Here is a 14474-nt window from a genome sequence, read left to right as displayed (position 1 = left end):
CCCATTAGTTGCATGTCACAGCCTCAGTTCAGCACAGAGTCAAGCTGAACTCCGGCCTGACCCTTGCCTCCATCCCTGAAGCCCTGACCTTCTCAGTCTGGCACTGTGCTTAAATCGGTCAAACAGTGGGTTGTTCCTCATTCTTGGACCTAAGCCTCACCATCTCAATTTGGTCCATACCTGACCTTTTACTACTGAAGCAGTAAAGCTCCAACACCTCCAACTACTAACCCACCCCCTCCACACTCCCAGCCATCACTACTTTATCAATCCTTACAGAATCATCTTAGGTACAGACACTCCTGTCCTTAGTATCACTTTATGGACTACAATCAATGTATATAAGCTATCATGTATTTATTGAGTTAAAAAAATATATTATTTATCTTCTTGTGTTTTTTCTGTACATTGGATCCAGAGTAACAATTATTTTATTTTCCTTTACATTTGCATACTGGAAATGTCATTAAACACTCTTGACCCTTGAATAAACTGTCATCCTATTGCATGCTTTTAATGGTTCTTATTAATTTTATCAGCCTGTACCTGAGCTGAAGATAGTCTCCAATCTGCCATCCATCAGCATGGAGGAGGTAGCACCCGTGAATGTCAGTGAGGCCACTTTGTTGGCACCAGAAGAGATCAAGGTAAGAGATTAAGTGAAAATCAGTGCAAAGACAAAGGGTTAATGGGATGAGCTCTTCCTGGGGGCATACTAAATTCTGTAGCACCCAGTCATCAGCTGAGCTGCAGCAGGGATGGCTGCATTAGATTTAATCTACACCATTAGATGTAGGGGCAGAATTAGGTCATTCAATTCATTGAGTCTGCTCTGACATTCATGATCATGCTGATTTATTAACCCTCTCAACCCCAATCTCTTGCTCCTCTCTGTAACCTTTTGACATTCTTATTAATCAAGAACCTATCAACCTCTGTTTTAAAAGTGCACACCACACATCACTAGGAGATGTTGGAGTGTGCATAATTAGGTACTTGGCAAGACCCAATAAAAAGAAGTTAGGTTTAAGCAGAGCAGCCATTGTGTGAGTGGGCCAGCGCTTTTGCTCGAGCGGCTTAGGGGGAGGGGGCGAAGGCTGCAGGTAGATCTTTTCATTTCTTTCTTATCCCACAGTTAGAGCAGTGGGAATGTCAAGAAGGATAGTGGAATACTCTTGTGGGTTCTGGTAAGGCAAAGAAACATCCAGTGACCCTGAGGACTACACCTGCAAGAAGAGCATCCAGCAGTAGCTTCTAACAGGCCATGCTAAGGAGCTGGAGCTGGAACTGGATAAATTCTGGATCATTTGGAAGGCTAAGGGTTAATAGACAGGACATACAGGGAGGTAGTTGCACTCAAGGTGCAGGACACAGGTAACCGGTGACTGTCAGGAGGGTGAAGGGGGTTAGGCAGCCATTGCAGAATACTTCTGGCCATTCCCCTCAATAACAGCTATGGATACTGTTTGGGGAGGGGGAGAGGGGGGAAATTGACCTAGAAGAGGAAAGCTGCACCGGTCAGGTCTCTGGCACTGAGTATGGCTCTGAGTGTGATTCAGAATGGAAGAAGAGAGAAGAGGCTAGCTGTAGTCAGGGGATTTAATGATTAGGGGAACAGAAAGGAGGTTCTGTGGATGAGAACAAGATTCCCGTATGGTATGTTGGGTGCCAGGATTAGAGACTTCTTGGATTGAGTCCACAGCATTTCTTAAGTGGGAGGGTGAGCAGGCAGAGGTCATAGTCTACATTCCTACCAATGAGATGGTTAGGAATGGTGACGAGGTCCTGCAAAGTGAGTTCAAGGAGTTAGATGCTAAATTAAAGCACACGACCTCCAAGGTTGTGATTGCAACCCATATCACGTGCTCGTGAGGCTAGAAATAGGACGATCATACAACTTAATATGTGGTAAAGGAGATGGTGCAAGCAGGACATTCCTCCAGCAGACAAGATTAAAAAGAAATCCAAGAGATTCTACAGATATATTAAGAATAAGGTTGGTTTTCTTGAAGTTCTGATTGGTTGTCAATGCATGGAACCAAAAGAAATGAGGAGATCTTAAATACATTTTTTTTTTGCATCTTATTTACTTGAGATTTGGAAGCAGAGTCTATATAGAAGTCAGGCAAAACAGCTGTGAGTAATGGACTGTTTACAGATTACAGAGGAGGGAGTATTTACTGTCTTGAGCCGAGTTAGGGTGGATAAATCCCCAGGAACTGACGTTATTCCCTGCACCGTTGTGGGAAATAAGATGCTGGAGGATTGGAGGAAAGCTAACACTTTGTTGTTTAAGAATGGCTTGAAGACTAAGCCAGAAAATTATAGGCCAGTGAGCCTGACATCAGTAATGGGAAAAGTGATTGGAAGGTATTATGAGGGATTGGATATATAAGTATTTGGATAGACTAGCAGTGACTGGGGATAGTCAACATGGCTTTGTGCATGGTAAGTTGTGTCTAACCAATCTCATGGAGTTTTTGAGGAAGTTACCAGGAGAGTTGATGAAGGCAAGGCAGTGGATGTTGTCTACGTGGACTTTGGTAAGGTCTTTGACAAGGTCCTGCATGGAAGGTTGTTTAAAAAGGCTCAGGCGTTTGGCATTCAAGATGAGGTAGTCAATTGGAATATACATTGGCTTTGCAGGAGAAACCGGGGAGTGATAGTAGATGGTTGATCTCTCTGACTGGAGGCCTGTGACAAGTGGTGTGCTGCAGGAACTGGTGCTGGGTCAGTTGTTTGTCATCTATATCAACAGTCTGGATGATAATGTGGTAAGCTGGATCAGCAAATTTGCGGATGACACCAAGATTGGAAGATTAGTGGATGGTGAGAAAGACTATCATAGACTGTAACTGCATCTGGACCAGCTAGAAAAATGGGCTGAAAGATGGCAGATGGAATTTTTGGCAAGTGTGAGTTGTTATACTCTGGGAGGACAAGCCAGCATAGAGCTTACATAGCTAGCAGTGGGGCACTGAGGTGTGCTGTAGAACAGTCAGATCTGGGAGTACAGATCCATAATTTCTTGAATGTGGTGTCTCAGGTAGTTAGGATTGTAAGAGCTTTTGGCACATTGGCCTTCATAAATCAAAGTATTGAGTACAGGAGTTGGGATGTTATGTTGGAGTTGTATATGGTGTTGGTGAGGTCTAATTTGGAGTATTGTGTGCAGTTCTGGTCACCTACCTACCGAAAAGATCTGAATAAGATAGAGTGAAGAGAAAATTTACAAGGATGTTGCCAAGACTTGAGGACCTGAGATATAAGGAAAGATTGAAAATGTTAGGACTATATTCCTGAGGGAAGATTTGATAGAGGTATAAAGTTATGAGGGGTATAGGTAGGATAAAAGCTAAATGAGACTAGAACTAGAGGTCATAGGTTATTGTGAAAGGTGAAATGGTTAAGGGGAGCATGAGGGGGTACTTGATGAGAAAATCTGCAGATACTGGCAACACACACTAAATGCTGGAGGAACTCAGCAGCCCAGGTAGCATCTATAGAAAAGAGTATACAGTCGACATTTTGGGCCAAGACCCTTCATCAGGACTTCAGGGTGCAGAGAGTATGGAACAAGCTGCTAGTGGAAGTGGATTTGGTTGAATTTCAACATTTAAGAGAAATGTGGATAGGAATACAGATAGGAGGGGTATGGAGGGCTATGGTCCAGGTGCAGGTCTATGAGACTAGACAGATTAATGTTCAGCACTGACTAGATCGGCCGAAGGGCCTGTTCTGTTCCATCATGTTCTATGACATTAAATACACCCAATGACTTGGCTTCCTCAGCTATGTGGCAATGAATTCCACAGATTCATCACTCTCTGGCTAAGGAAGTTCCTCCTCACCTCTATTAAAGCAAAGTCTTTGTATTCTGGGGTTGTGCTCTCTGGTCGTAGACTTCCCCACTATAGGAGCTATCCTCTCCACGTCCACTTTTATCACATAAACCTTAACATACAGTGAATTACGTCATTTGTTAAGAAGCAATACAATTTGAGAATGGGCTGAGGGCAACAACATAGCATATCCACAATGTTCAACCTCTGACCATTAATAAGAGTTCAATGAGCGCCCCATACTTGGTCCCTGCCTCTGTATTCAGTGGCTCTATATCAGACACAGTGTATGCAACGTATACTGGATTAGATTCATAAGCATGTGTTTGGGGTTCATGCTTTGAGTGATACTGCTGCCTCTGTCTGGGAAAAGGCTGTTTTGTACGAATACTGGTGAGATTCGTGCTTGGTGTCTCTGCTCTTTTGACTGTTGATGATTATAGGAGAAGGGCCGAGCCGGGGTTCTTCAGGGAGAAAATGAAAAGACACCAACAGATAAAAAGCGGGAGAGAAGACAGAAGAAGAAGCTGAAACATCTGAGAATACGGGCAAAAGAAATGCGTCAGAAAAGTCTAGAAAAGCAGAACTTGAAACTGAGCAATAAAGAAGAGAAGAAAATGAATGTTCAGAAAGCAAAGAAGCTGGCTCAGCAAGGAATGGTGCTGCTGCTGAAGGTGAGTGCAGACACTCAGTGAATAACTTTAGGGAAGGGAGTGTGATCTGGCTGCTTAATATGCCTCATTCTGATTGAAGAAAGGAAATTTTATATCCTTTGTGTAATTGTTCCCCACAATAAGTACCAATTAAATTAGCTCCCTGCAAATTTTCATTTGTCTAGTCCAACTGGTTCCAACCCCTCTATCAGCTTCATTTTAACTTCTCAGCAAAGGTTAAAAATATACTTCCTTCAACAGAATAGCTTACATGGAAGAAAGGAAAAATGGAAGGCAATGTGGGATGAAAGAGTTAGTTTTATCTTAGGTCAGCACATTATTGTGGGCCAAATGGCCTGTTCTGTGCTGTAGTGTTCTATGTTTCAGAAGATACTGGGAATAAATACGAAGTACATCAGTATCTGAGAGAAAGGTGGTTAATATTATGGTAGGGTTCTTTAATGGCTGGAATGTGATTGGGTGGCATGTCTTCACCATTTTGCTATACTATATAATTACTGGCTCAGTTTACCTGCCTGAGTAGTTTGATCCCCTCTGTATTATCTGCTTATAATTCCATTCAATCTTCCTCTTAAGTTTGCATACATTGCTGACCTCTGAATTATTGGCATGCTGATAGAAATATATTTCGTTACAGTATATTCCTAAACTGTTGGGCATTGTGTGCTGCAATCTGTGTTCCCCATTGTAATTCAGCTCATGCATTTAAAAACAGCATCCTTTTTTTAAACAAGAAATGTAATAACATTTTTTTTCTAATTACAAAAAGGATGAAGGTAAAGACAAAACTCTGCGTTCATCAAAAGCCTTCTTCTCCCATTTACAAGACCAAGTGAAAGCTGAACTTAGTGGAGTCAAAGCTGCAGGCAAGAAGAAGAATAAGCTTGGGAAACTTTCAGCAAACAAATTGAAACTTTAATACAGATTCCTTCACATGATCAAGACAGTGACAATCCCACTGTGGTGGAACATTGCTTTCCAAAGCCTATTTTTATTCAAAACAGGCTGCTTTCTAAAGAAGTACTACCTTTTATTAAACTGTTTTTCACAGAAGGCTACATGTTAGCCTCCTGGGTCTCTGAAAGAGCTTTACCAGACAGTGGAATATCTGAACTAAACAAAAATACAAACACTGACCATGTCAGATGGCTTCTGTGCAGTGAATGAGAGGTATTTCAGGTTGCTGACCTTTGAGCAGAAACAAAACGTTAGAGATGGAGAGGAAAATAACATCATGGTCTGGGATGAGGTGGAAAGCAATAGAAATGGAACATTTACTAAACTTGGCAGTGCACACCAATGTGACACAAAGCAGTGTTGTTTTCTGTGTTGGATTGTAGCTTCCTGGTAGCAGTTTCTGCAGATTGATGGATGAGAACCTGAGCAGCAGATCATGTGTTCAGAACAGTTTGTTTGGTTCACTGCATTCAATCACACATTCATTTTGTCCCAACACAGTGGGACATTTATATTTGATAACCCAATCAGTTTGTGTACATTCCACTTGGAGTGTTGAAACTCAAAGAGATCTTCTTAAAGGTTTAAACTTTTTGTATAATTGAGAGAATTTTAAGTTGTTTCTTGCTCACTATCAATGAAGATTTCATCAGATTTGTATATAGTTTTTTCTGTTTGAATTTAGAAACAGGCCCAGGCTATGGTAATGTCAGATCTAGCTCAGTGCCACATCCTCATTCCTCTTGATTTCTTTATTATCTGAAAATCTGTCGTTCTGCCTTGATTGTAATTTGTGACTGAGCAAAGAGAACCTTTTGGATCCTTTAAAGAGTCCATCATAGGTTCATCAAAGATTCATTGACCTCTGCACCAAGAAATTTCTTCCTGTCTCTGACGCTGAATGACCATCACCTTATTTGGAGACAGTGACCACTGTGTAAAAATTCCAACATCGGGAAATATTTCTACATGCACCATGTCAAATTAGATAATCTCTCACAAAACAGAAGAGTACAGGCCTATCTGTAAAATCTCCCCTTATACAGCAAACTCCCCATCTCATGAATCAGCTTAGTGGACCATCACTTCTTCCATCCATACATCCTCTTTGTATACTGTCACATACCCTGTGACTGGGTTAACCTGCAGAAATGGAAAACACTCTGGAGTCTGGTATTGCTATAAGCTAATAGTGTTTATTAGTAACTAAGCAATACAGTAATATAAATGCAAATATATTGAACAGGTTAGCAATGAGATATATATATAAATAATATGTGTGTGTGGAACAAAACTAGGCTTTTTCAAACCTAGGGGTAAATGGATAGAGTCTTACGATGATGAAGAGAGTTCAGTTCAGTTTGTGGTATGTAGTTGAGTAGCGTTGGAGTGAGAGGTGAGCTGGTGCCGTCGATATTCCCGTTGTCTTCCAAAGTCCTGCTGTAGTCACCAATTATGACCATGACACGTACAACCATTCTTCAGTGGTGGAATTATCACCCAGGCAAGGATGGACACACAAATAATTCCCCACCGGTTGCACCTTTTCACACTGTGAGCCATTGATCGACTTCCCCGAAACGATCCTCCAAAACCCCACCTTCCTGTGGGTACAACAAAGCTTGTCCAGTGTCCAAAACCGTGTGTCTCGTGGTGTGTCTCCCTGTGTAACAGCGGACCTGATTTTTATCTCCACATGTTGGACACCAGCTATCTATCAACCTGCTCCGCCAACCTCCTTCTGCAGGGACTTTACAAACAGACAAGTGACCTCGGGGAAAGGTAAACAAACTGGCAGAAAAACCATTGCATCAATCTTTGGAGCAGTTTCTGTCTGTCTCTGTCTCTCATTGCGCTGGATGCCTCCCTCTCTCTCTTAATAGCAGCATAGTTCATAGGGTCAATTCTGGACCCTGTTTCAAACTAGGTTTACCCATGATAGTACGGAGACCAGGTCTGGCCACAACACCCCAGAAGTCACCTACAAAGGGCTTCACATAATGAGAGTAGGGAGTCTGAACTATTGTATTCAGATCCTCTTGAAATAAACCCAACTTTCTGAGCAACACACACCAAATGCTGGAGGAACCCACCCAGTGAGTTGGCATCTATGGAGGGGAATGGGCTGAGACCCTTCTTCAGGTCTGGGAAGGAAGGGAGAAGAGGCCGGAATAAAAAGGTGGGAGCAGGGGACAGAGTACAATCTGGCAGGTGATGGGTGAGACCAATTAAGGGGATCGGTGGGTTGGGAAGGGGGATGAAACATAAGAGATGGGAGCAGTAATAGGCTATTCAGTCCATTGAATCTGCTCTGCCATTTGACCATGATTGATCCATTTCTCTCTCAACCCTGTTCTTCTTCTTTCTCCCTGCAACCTTTCATGCCCGGGCTAACCTCCGCCTTAAATATACTCAATGACTTGGTCTGCACTGCTGCCTGTGACAGTGAATTCCACAGATTCACCACCCTCTGGCTAAAGAGATTCCTCCTCATTCTCCATACTAAATTCTGAGGCTATGCCCTCTGGTCTTGGACTCCCCCACTATAGGAAATATCCTCTCCACATCCACTCTATCAAGGCCACCTCACATTCTTCTAGATTCTAGTGTGTACAGGCCCAGAGCCATCAAACACTCCTCATGTGACAAGTTTTTCATTCACAGAATCCTTTTTGTGAACCTTCTTTGAATTCTTTCCAATGTCAGACAAGGGGCCTGAAAATTTTTAAAGTACTCCCAAGTTAGGCCTCACCAGGGCCTTATAAAGCCTCAGCATTACATCCTTGCTTTTGACATTCTTGGCCTCTCTAAATGAATGGTAACATTGCATTTGCCTTCCTCACCACCAATTCAACATGCAAGTTAACCTTTAGGAGATACTGCACGAGAACTCTCAAGTCCCTTTACACCTAAGATGTTTGAAATTTCTTTCCTTTTAGAAAATGGTCTACACTTCTATTCCCTCTACCAAAGTGCATGACCATACACTTTCTGACATGTATTCCATCTGTCACTGCCTATTCTAATCTCAGTCCTTCTGTAGCCTCTCTGCTTCCTCAGCACTACCTGCCCCTCCACCTATCTTCATATCATCCTCAAATGTGGCCACAAAGCCATCAATTGCATCATCCAAATCATTGATGATTTGTAAAAAGAATCCGTCCCATTAGCAACCCTATGGAACACCAGTAGTCACTAGTGGCCAATCAGAAAAGGCTCCTTTTATTCCCACTCTTAGCCTCCTGCCTATCAGCCATTGCTTTATCCATGCTGGTATCTTTACTGTAATACCATGGACTCTATCTTGCTAAGCAGCCTTGTGCAGCACCTTGTCAAAGGCCTTCTGAAAATCCAGTTGATTTTTCATGCAAGATTTTCCCTTGCTGACGTTGGCCTACTTTATCATATGCCTCCAGGTACCCTGAACCCTCATCCTTAACAGTCGATTCCAACATCTTCCCAACCACTGTGGTCAGGCTAACTGGCTTGTAATTTTCTTCCTTTTGCCTCCCTCCCTTGTTAAAACGTAGAGCAACATTTGCAATTTTCCAGTCCTCTGGATCTACTGATTCTTGAAAGATCATTACTAACACCTCCACAATTTCTTCAGCTAACCCTGGGGTGTAAACCATCTGGTCGAGGTGACTTACCCTCCTTAAGTTCTTTCAGCTTCTCAAGCATCTTCTCTCTACCAATAGCAACTGCATTCACTACTGTGAGTGTCTTCCATAGTGAAGACTGATGCAAGGTATTTATTCAGTTTGTCTGCCATTTTGTTGTCTCATTACAATCTCTCTCGTGTCATTTTCCAGCAGTCCAATACATACTCTTGCCTCTTCTTACTCTTATTTTTTAAAAATCTTTTGGTGTCCTCTTTGATATCATTGGCTACTTTAATTTATATTTCATCTTTTCACTCATTATGATGTTTTAGTTGCCTCCTTTTAGTTTTTAAAAGCTTCTCAATCCTCTTGACTTGCCACTAATGTTTGATTTATAATATGCCTTCTCATTTAATGTTGGGTTTGACTTCCCTTGTCAGTCATGGTTCTGTCATCCTGCCTTTAGAATACTACTACTTTTGTATGTACCTATCCTGCACCTTCCAAGTTGCTTCCAGAAACTCCAGCCATCGTTGCTCTGCCATAATCCCAGCTGGTGTCCCCTTACAATCAACTTTGGCCAGGCCTTCTCTCGTGCATCTAAAACTCCCTATATTCCACTGTAATATTGATGCATCTGACTTTAGCTTCTCCGTGTCAAATTGCAGAGTGAATTCTGTCATATTTTGATCACTTGTCTGCTAGTATTCCTTTACCTTAAGCTCCCTAATCAAATTCTGTTCATTACACAACACTCAATCCAGAATAACTGATCCCCTAAGTAGGCTGAAACACAAGCAGCTGTAAAAGACCATCTCATAGGCATTCTACGAATTTTTTTCTTGAGATCCAAAGTCAGTATCAAGCTTATTTTTCAACTTTACCTATATATTGAAATCTCCCATGACTATTATTTTTTGACATACATTTTCTGTCTCCTATTGTAATTTGTTGCCTTCATCCTGGCTGTTCGGAGGCCTATATATAACTCCCATCAGGGTCTTTTTACCCTTGCTATTCCTTAACACTACCCACAATGATTCTACACCTTCTGATCCTATGTCACCTCTTTCTAATGATTTGGTTCAAATTTTTTACCAACAGAGCGACTCTATCCCTTCTGCTTACCAGCCTGTCCCTTGTATCCTGGGATGTTAAACTCGCAACTATAACCTTCTTTTAGCCATGACTCAGTGATGCCCACAATGTCATACCTGCCAGTCTCTTAACTGCTACCTTATTCTGTATTCTGCATGCATTCAAATTTAACATCTTCAGTCCTGTATTTGTCACCCTTTTCAATACTGTCCCCTTTACACTGTCACTCATCCCATTGGCTGCAATTTTGCCTGACAGTCTCACTACACACTGCAGCTAGTAATATACCATCTGCCCTGCCCTCAGTCCTATCATTCTGTGTCCCACCTCCCTGCCAAATTAATTTAGGGCCACACTAACAGCTCTAGCAAACCCGCCAGCAAGAATATTAGTCCCTGTTGGGTTCAGGTGTAACCAGTCCCTTTTGTGCACATCATACCTTGCCCAGAAGAGATCCCAATAATCCAGAAAACTGAAACGCTGTCCCTGCCAATTCTTCAGCCTACATTCATCTACTGTCATCCTATTCTTACTCTCACCAACACATGGCACAGGCAATCCAGAGATTACTGGCTTGGAGGTCCTGATTTTCAGCTTTCTACCTAGCTCCTGAAATTCTCTCTTCAAGACCTCCACCCTTTTCCTACCTATCTCATTGCTGCCAATATGTATCAAGACTTCTAGCTGCTCAACCACCCCCTTTAGAATGCTGTGGACCAAATCCCTGACCCTGGCTCTTGGGAGGTAACATATTATCCAGTTGTCTCTTTCACATCCAGAGTCTTATGTTTACTCTTCCGGCTATAGAATCCTCTATCACTACTGCAGTCCTCTTCTCCCCCCTTTTGAGCCATAGCAGCAGACTTATTGCCAGAGACTCGTTTGCTGCTGCTCCGCCTGATTGGTTGTCCCTCTCTACAGTATTCAAAGCAGTATACTTAGTGAGGGGAATAGCCACTGGGGTACTCTGTACTGGCTGCCTATTTCCCTTCCTTCTGACAGTCACCCCAGTATCTGCCTCCTGCAACTTAAAGTGCACCCTCCCTGTAGTTCCTATCTATTAAGTCATTTTCCTTGTGCAAGACTCCCAGAAAGTTAATTCACTGGTTGAGTCTGTGGTAAAGAAAGCAAATGGAATGTTAGCATTTATTTCAGGGGGAATAGAATATAAAAACAAGGAGGTGAAGCTGATGCTTTATGAGGCACTAGTCAGGCTGTACTTGGTGTATTGTCAATAGTTTTGTGCCCCTTGTCTCAGAAAGGATATATTATCATTGGAGAGAGTCCAGAGAAGGTTCACGAGGATGATTCTGGGAATGAAGGTGTTTATACAAACACTTGGCAGCTTTGGGCCTGTGCTCACTGGAATTTAGAATAACGTATAGGGATCTCATTGAAACCTACTGATTGTTGAAAGAACTAGATAAGGTGGATGTGGTGAGGGTGTTTCCTATGGTGGGGGTCTCCAGAACTATTGGGCACAGGTGGCCTTTTGGAACAGGTAAGACCATAAGACAGGAGCAAAATCAGGCCATTCAGCCCATTGAATCTGCCTCAGCATTCCATCATGGCTGATCCCAGTTCCCACTCAACCCTATACACTTGCCTTCTCACCGTATCCTTTGATCAGGAAACTATCAACTTCCACCTTAAATATCCCCACAGACTTGACCTCCACCACAGTCTAGCAGAACATTCCACAGATTCACTACATTCTGGCAAAAAAAATCCTTTGTTCTAAAAGGACACACCTTAATTTTGAGTGGAGTGACTGTTGAAATCTTCCAGTCCTCTGGGACCATACCAGAATCAAATGATTCTTGAAAGGATCATGACCAATGCATCCATTATCTCTTCAGCAACCTCTCTCAGGACTCTGGAATGTAAACCATCTGGCCTTAAGACCGTTGAGTTTGCCTAGCACTTTTTCCCTTTGTAATAGAAATGGCACTCACTCCTATTCCCTGACACTCACTGATCTCTGGCACACTGCTAGTTTCTTCCAACAGGAAAGAATGATGCAAATTATCTATTAAGTTCATCTGCCACTTCTTTGTTCTTTTACTACTTCACCAGCATAATTTCCAGTAGTCCAATATCAACTCTCACCTCCATTTTACTCTTTATATAACTGAAAAAATCTTTTAGTATCCTGCTTTATATTATAGGCTAGTTTGCCCTCATCTTTTCCCTTCATTGAAGCTTTTATTAAAGTTACATTTTGATGGATTTTAAAAGCCTCCCAATCATCCAACGTCCCATGGTTGCCTACCCCAGTTTGAGAACAACTACTTCTGTGGGACATGTCTATCCTGTGCCTTGTGGACTATTCCAGAAAACTTCAGGTATCTCTGTTCTGCTGTCAACCCCGCTAGCATTCTCCTCCAATCCACCTGGGCAAGCTCCTCTCTCATGCCTCTGTAATTCCCCTTTTTCTAAAGTCAATGAGTGGTGAATCTGTGGAATGCTCTGCCACAGAATGTAGTGAAGGCCAAGTCCATGGGTATATTCAAAGCAGAAGTTGATTCCTGATAGGTTGGAGCATCAAGGGATATGGTGAGAGGGGAGGTGTAGGGAGTTGAAAGGGATCTGGGATCAGCCATGATGAAATGGTGGAGCAGACACAATGGGTTCAGGGCTCATATCCTATGTCTTATAGTCTCCTTTAGGGTTATCGAGCTGGGTGATGACAGGTGGAAGAAGCAAAGGGCTGAAGGAAAGAAAGTGGGATGGAATCTGAGGGCTCTGGTTGATGAAAGTTAGAGAAATTGATGTTCATGGTATCAGGATGGAGATGACCCAGACAGAATCTGGTGTGTTGCTCCTCCAACCTGTAAAGGAGAGATGGATAGACATGTCACTCTGGGAATGGAAAGTCAAATTGGAATGGGTGGCCATTGGAAGATCCTGGCTGTGGGGTTGCAGTTTAGTGGAAACCTATTAGAATGTGGTCTGTGCCTGGATTGCCTGGCTGGGGTTGGTGGTCAAGGCTGAGACAACAGGAACATGTAAAAGACATTTCAGATCAGCATGCGTATGAAAGAAAAATGAAACATTCTTTGCTGTGTAGGAGAGGTTGTGTTGATTGTTCATATAGGTTGGCACAACGTTGTGAGCCAAAGGGCCTGCAGTGTGTTGTTCTGTTCTATATTCTATAGACACCAATCTCATCATCTTAAAAAATACTGCCTTTTTTTCAATTAATATGAATGATCTCATTACATACCATCTCCTATGTATTCATATGTATCCATTCAGTTTGCCTGTCCATATCTCCTTGAAGCTGCTGTACTTTCTCTTCACAACCACCTCTTTGTGAATCTTAGTTATTTAGCATGTAAATTATTGATACAGCTTGAACTCCACTGAGACCCCAACACTGATCTCTGCAAAGTTCCACAGATCACACTAACTCCACCTCAAAGCAGACGTATCATTCCTACCAAAGTAAGCATGCAGGTACAGCAGGCAGTGAAGAAAGCTATGGCATGTTGGTCTTTATAACAAGGGGAGTTGAGTATAGGAGTGAAAAGGTCCTTCTGCAGTTGTACAGGGCCCTGGTGAGACCATACCTGGAGTATTGTGTTTAGTTTTGGCCTCCAAATTTGAGGAAGGACATTCTTGCTATTGAGGGAGTGCAGCGTAGATTCACGAGGGACTGTCATGTTGAAAGATTGGAGCAACTGGGCTTGTACACTCTGGAATTTAGAAGGATGAGGGGATCTGATTGAAACGTAAGATTATTAAGGGATTGGACACATTAGAGGCAAGAAGCATGTTCCCGATGTTGGGTGAGTCCAGAACCAGAGGCCACAGTTTAAGAATAAGGGGTAGGCCATTTAGGATGGAGTTGAGTTAAAACTTTTTCACCCAGAGAGTTGTGGATCTATGGAATGCTCTGCCTCAGAAGGCAGTGGAGGCCAATTCTCTGGATACTTTCAAGATAGAGCTCTTAAAGATAGCGGAGTCAAGGGATATGGGGAGAAGGCAGGAACGGGGTACTGATTGTGGATGATCAGCCATGATCACATTGAATGGCACTGCTGGCTGGAAGGGCCAAATGACCAACTCCTGTGCCTATTGTCTATAGTAAAAAGAGAAAATGCTAGTCAGGCAGAATCAATGGCAAGTGAAGCTGTTGACACCCCTTATCAGAGCTGCAGAAGGGGAAAAACAATCTTGTTTTCAATAGCTGAGAAATTGGGGTGGGGTGATGGGTAGAACAAGCAAAAGGGTAAAACCAGATGATGTGTGGCAGTGAGAGCACATCAGTTCTATGTGTCCTGTTGCTAATAGCAGAA

The 14474-nt window shown here is 42.6% G+C and overlaps 1 protein-coding gene across 1 annotated transcript in view; it reads left to right on the top strand.

Annotated features, from left to right (window-relative positions):
- mphosph10 (M-phase phosphoprotein 10 (U3 small nucleolar ribonucleoprotein)) overlaps positions 1-6127 on the top strand; it is a 32846-nt gene extending 26719 nt beyond the window's left edge. Inside the window, exons 9-11 of the mRNA XM_059945837.1 lie at positions 540-647; positions 4286-4516; positions 5286-6127. Of these exons, the coding sequence (XP_059801820.1) occupies positions 540-647; positions 4286-4516; positions 5286-5435 (489 nt within the window). The 3' untranslated portion in view covers positions 5436-6127. The remainder of the gene's footprint in view (positions 1-539; positions 648-4285; positions 4517-5285) is intronic.
- Positions 6128-14474: the final 8347 nt, after the last annotated feature.

The sequence above is a fragment of the Hypanus sabinus genome, chromosome 21, assembly GCF_030144855.1.
Source record: "Hypanus sabinus isolate sHypSab1 chromosome 21, sHypSab1.hap1, whole genome shotgun sequence".
In the NCBI taxonomy this organism is placed as follows: Eukaryota; Metazoa; Chordata; class Chondrichthyes; order Myliobatiformes; family Dasyatidae; genus Hypanus; species Hypanus sabinus.
The sequence above is the reverse complement of the archived record's forward strand: the minus strand, read 5'-3'. Positions and strand labels throughout refer to the sequence as shown.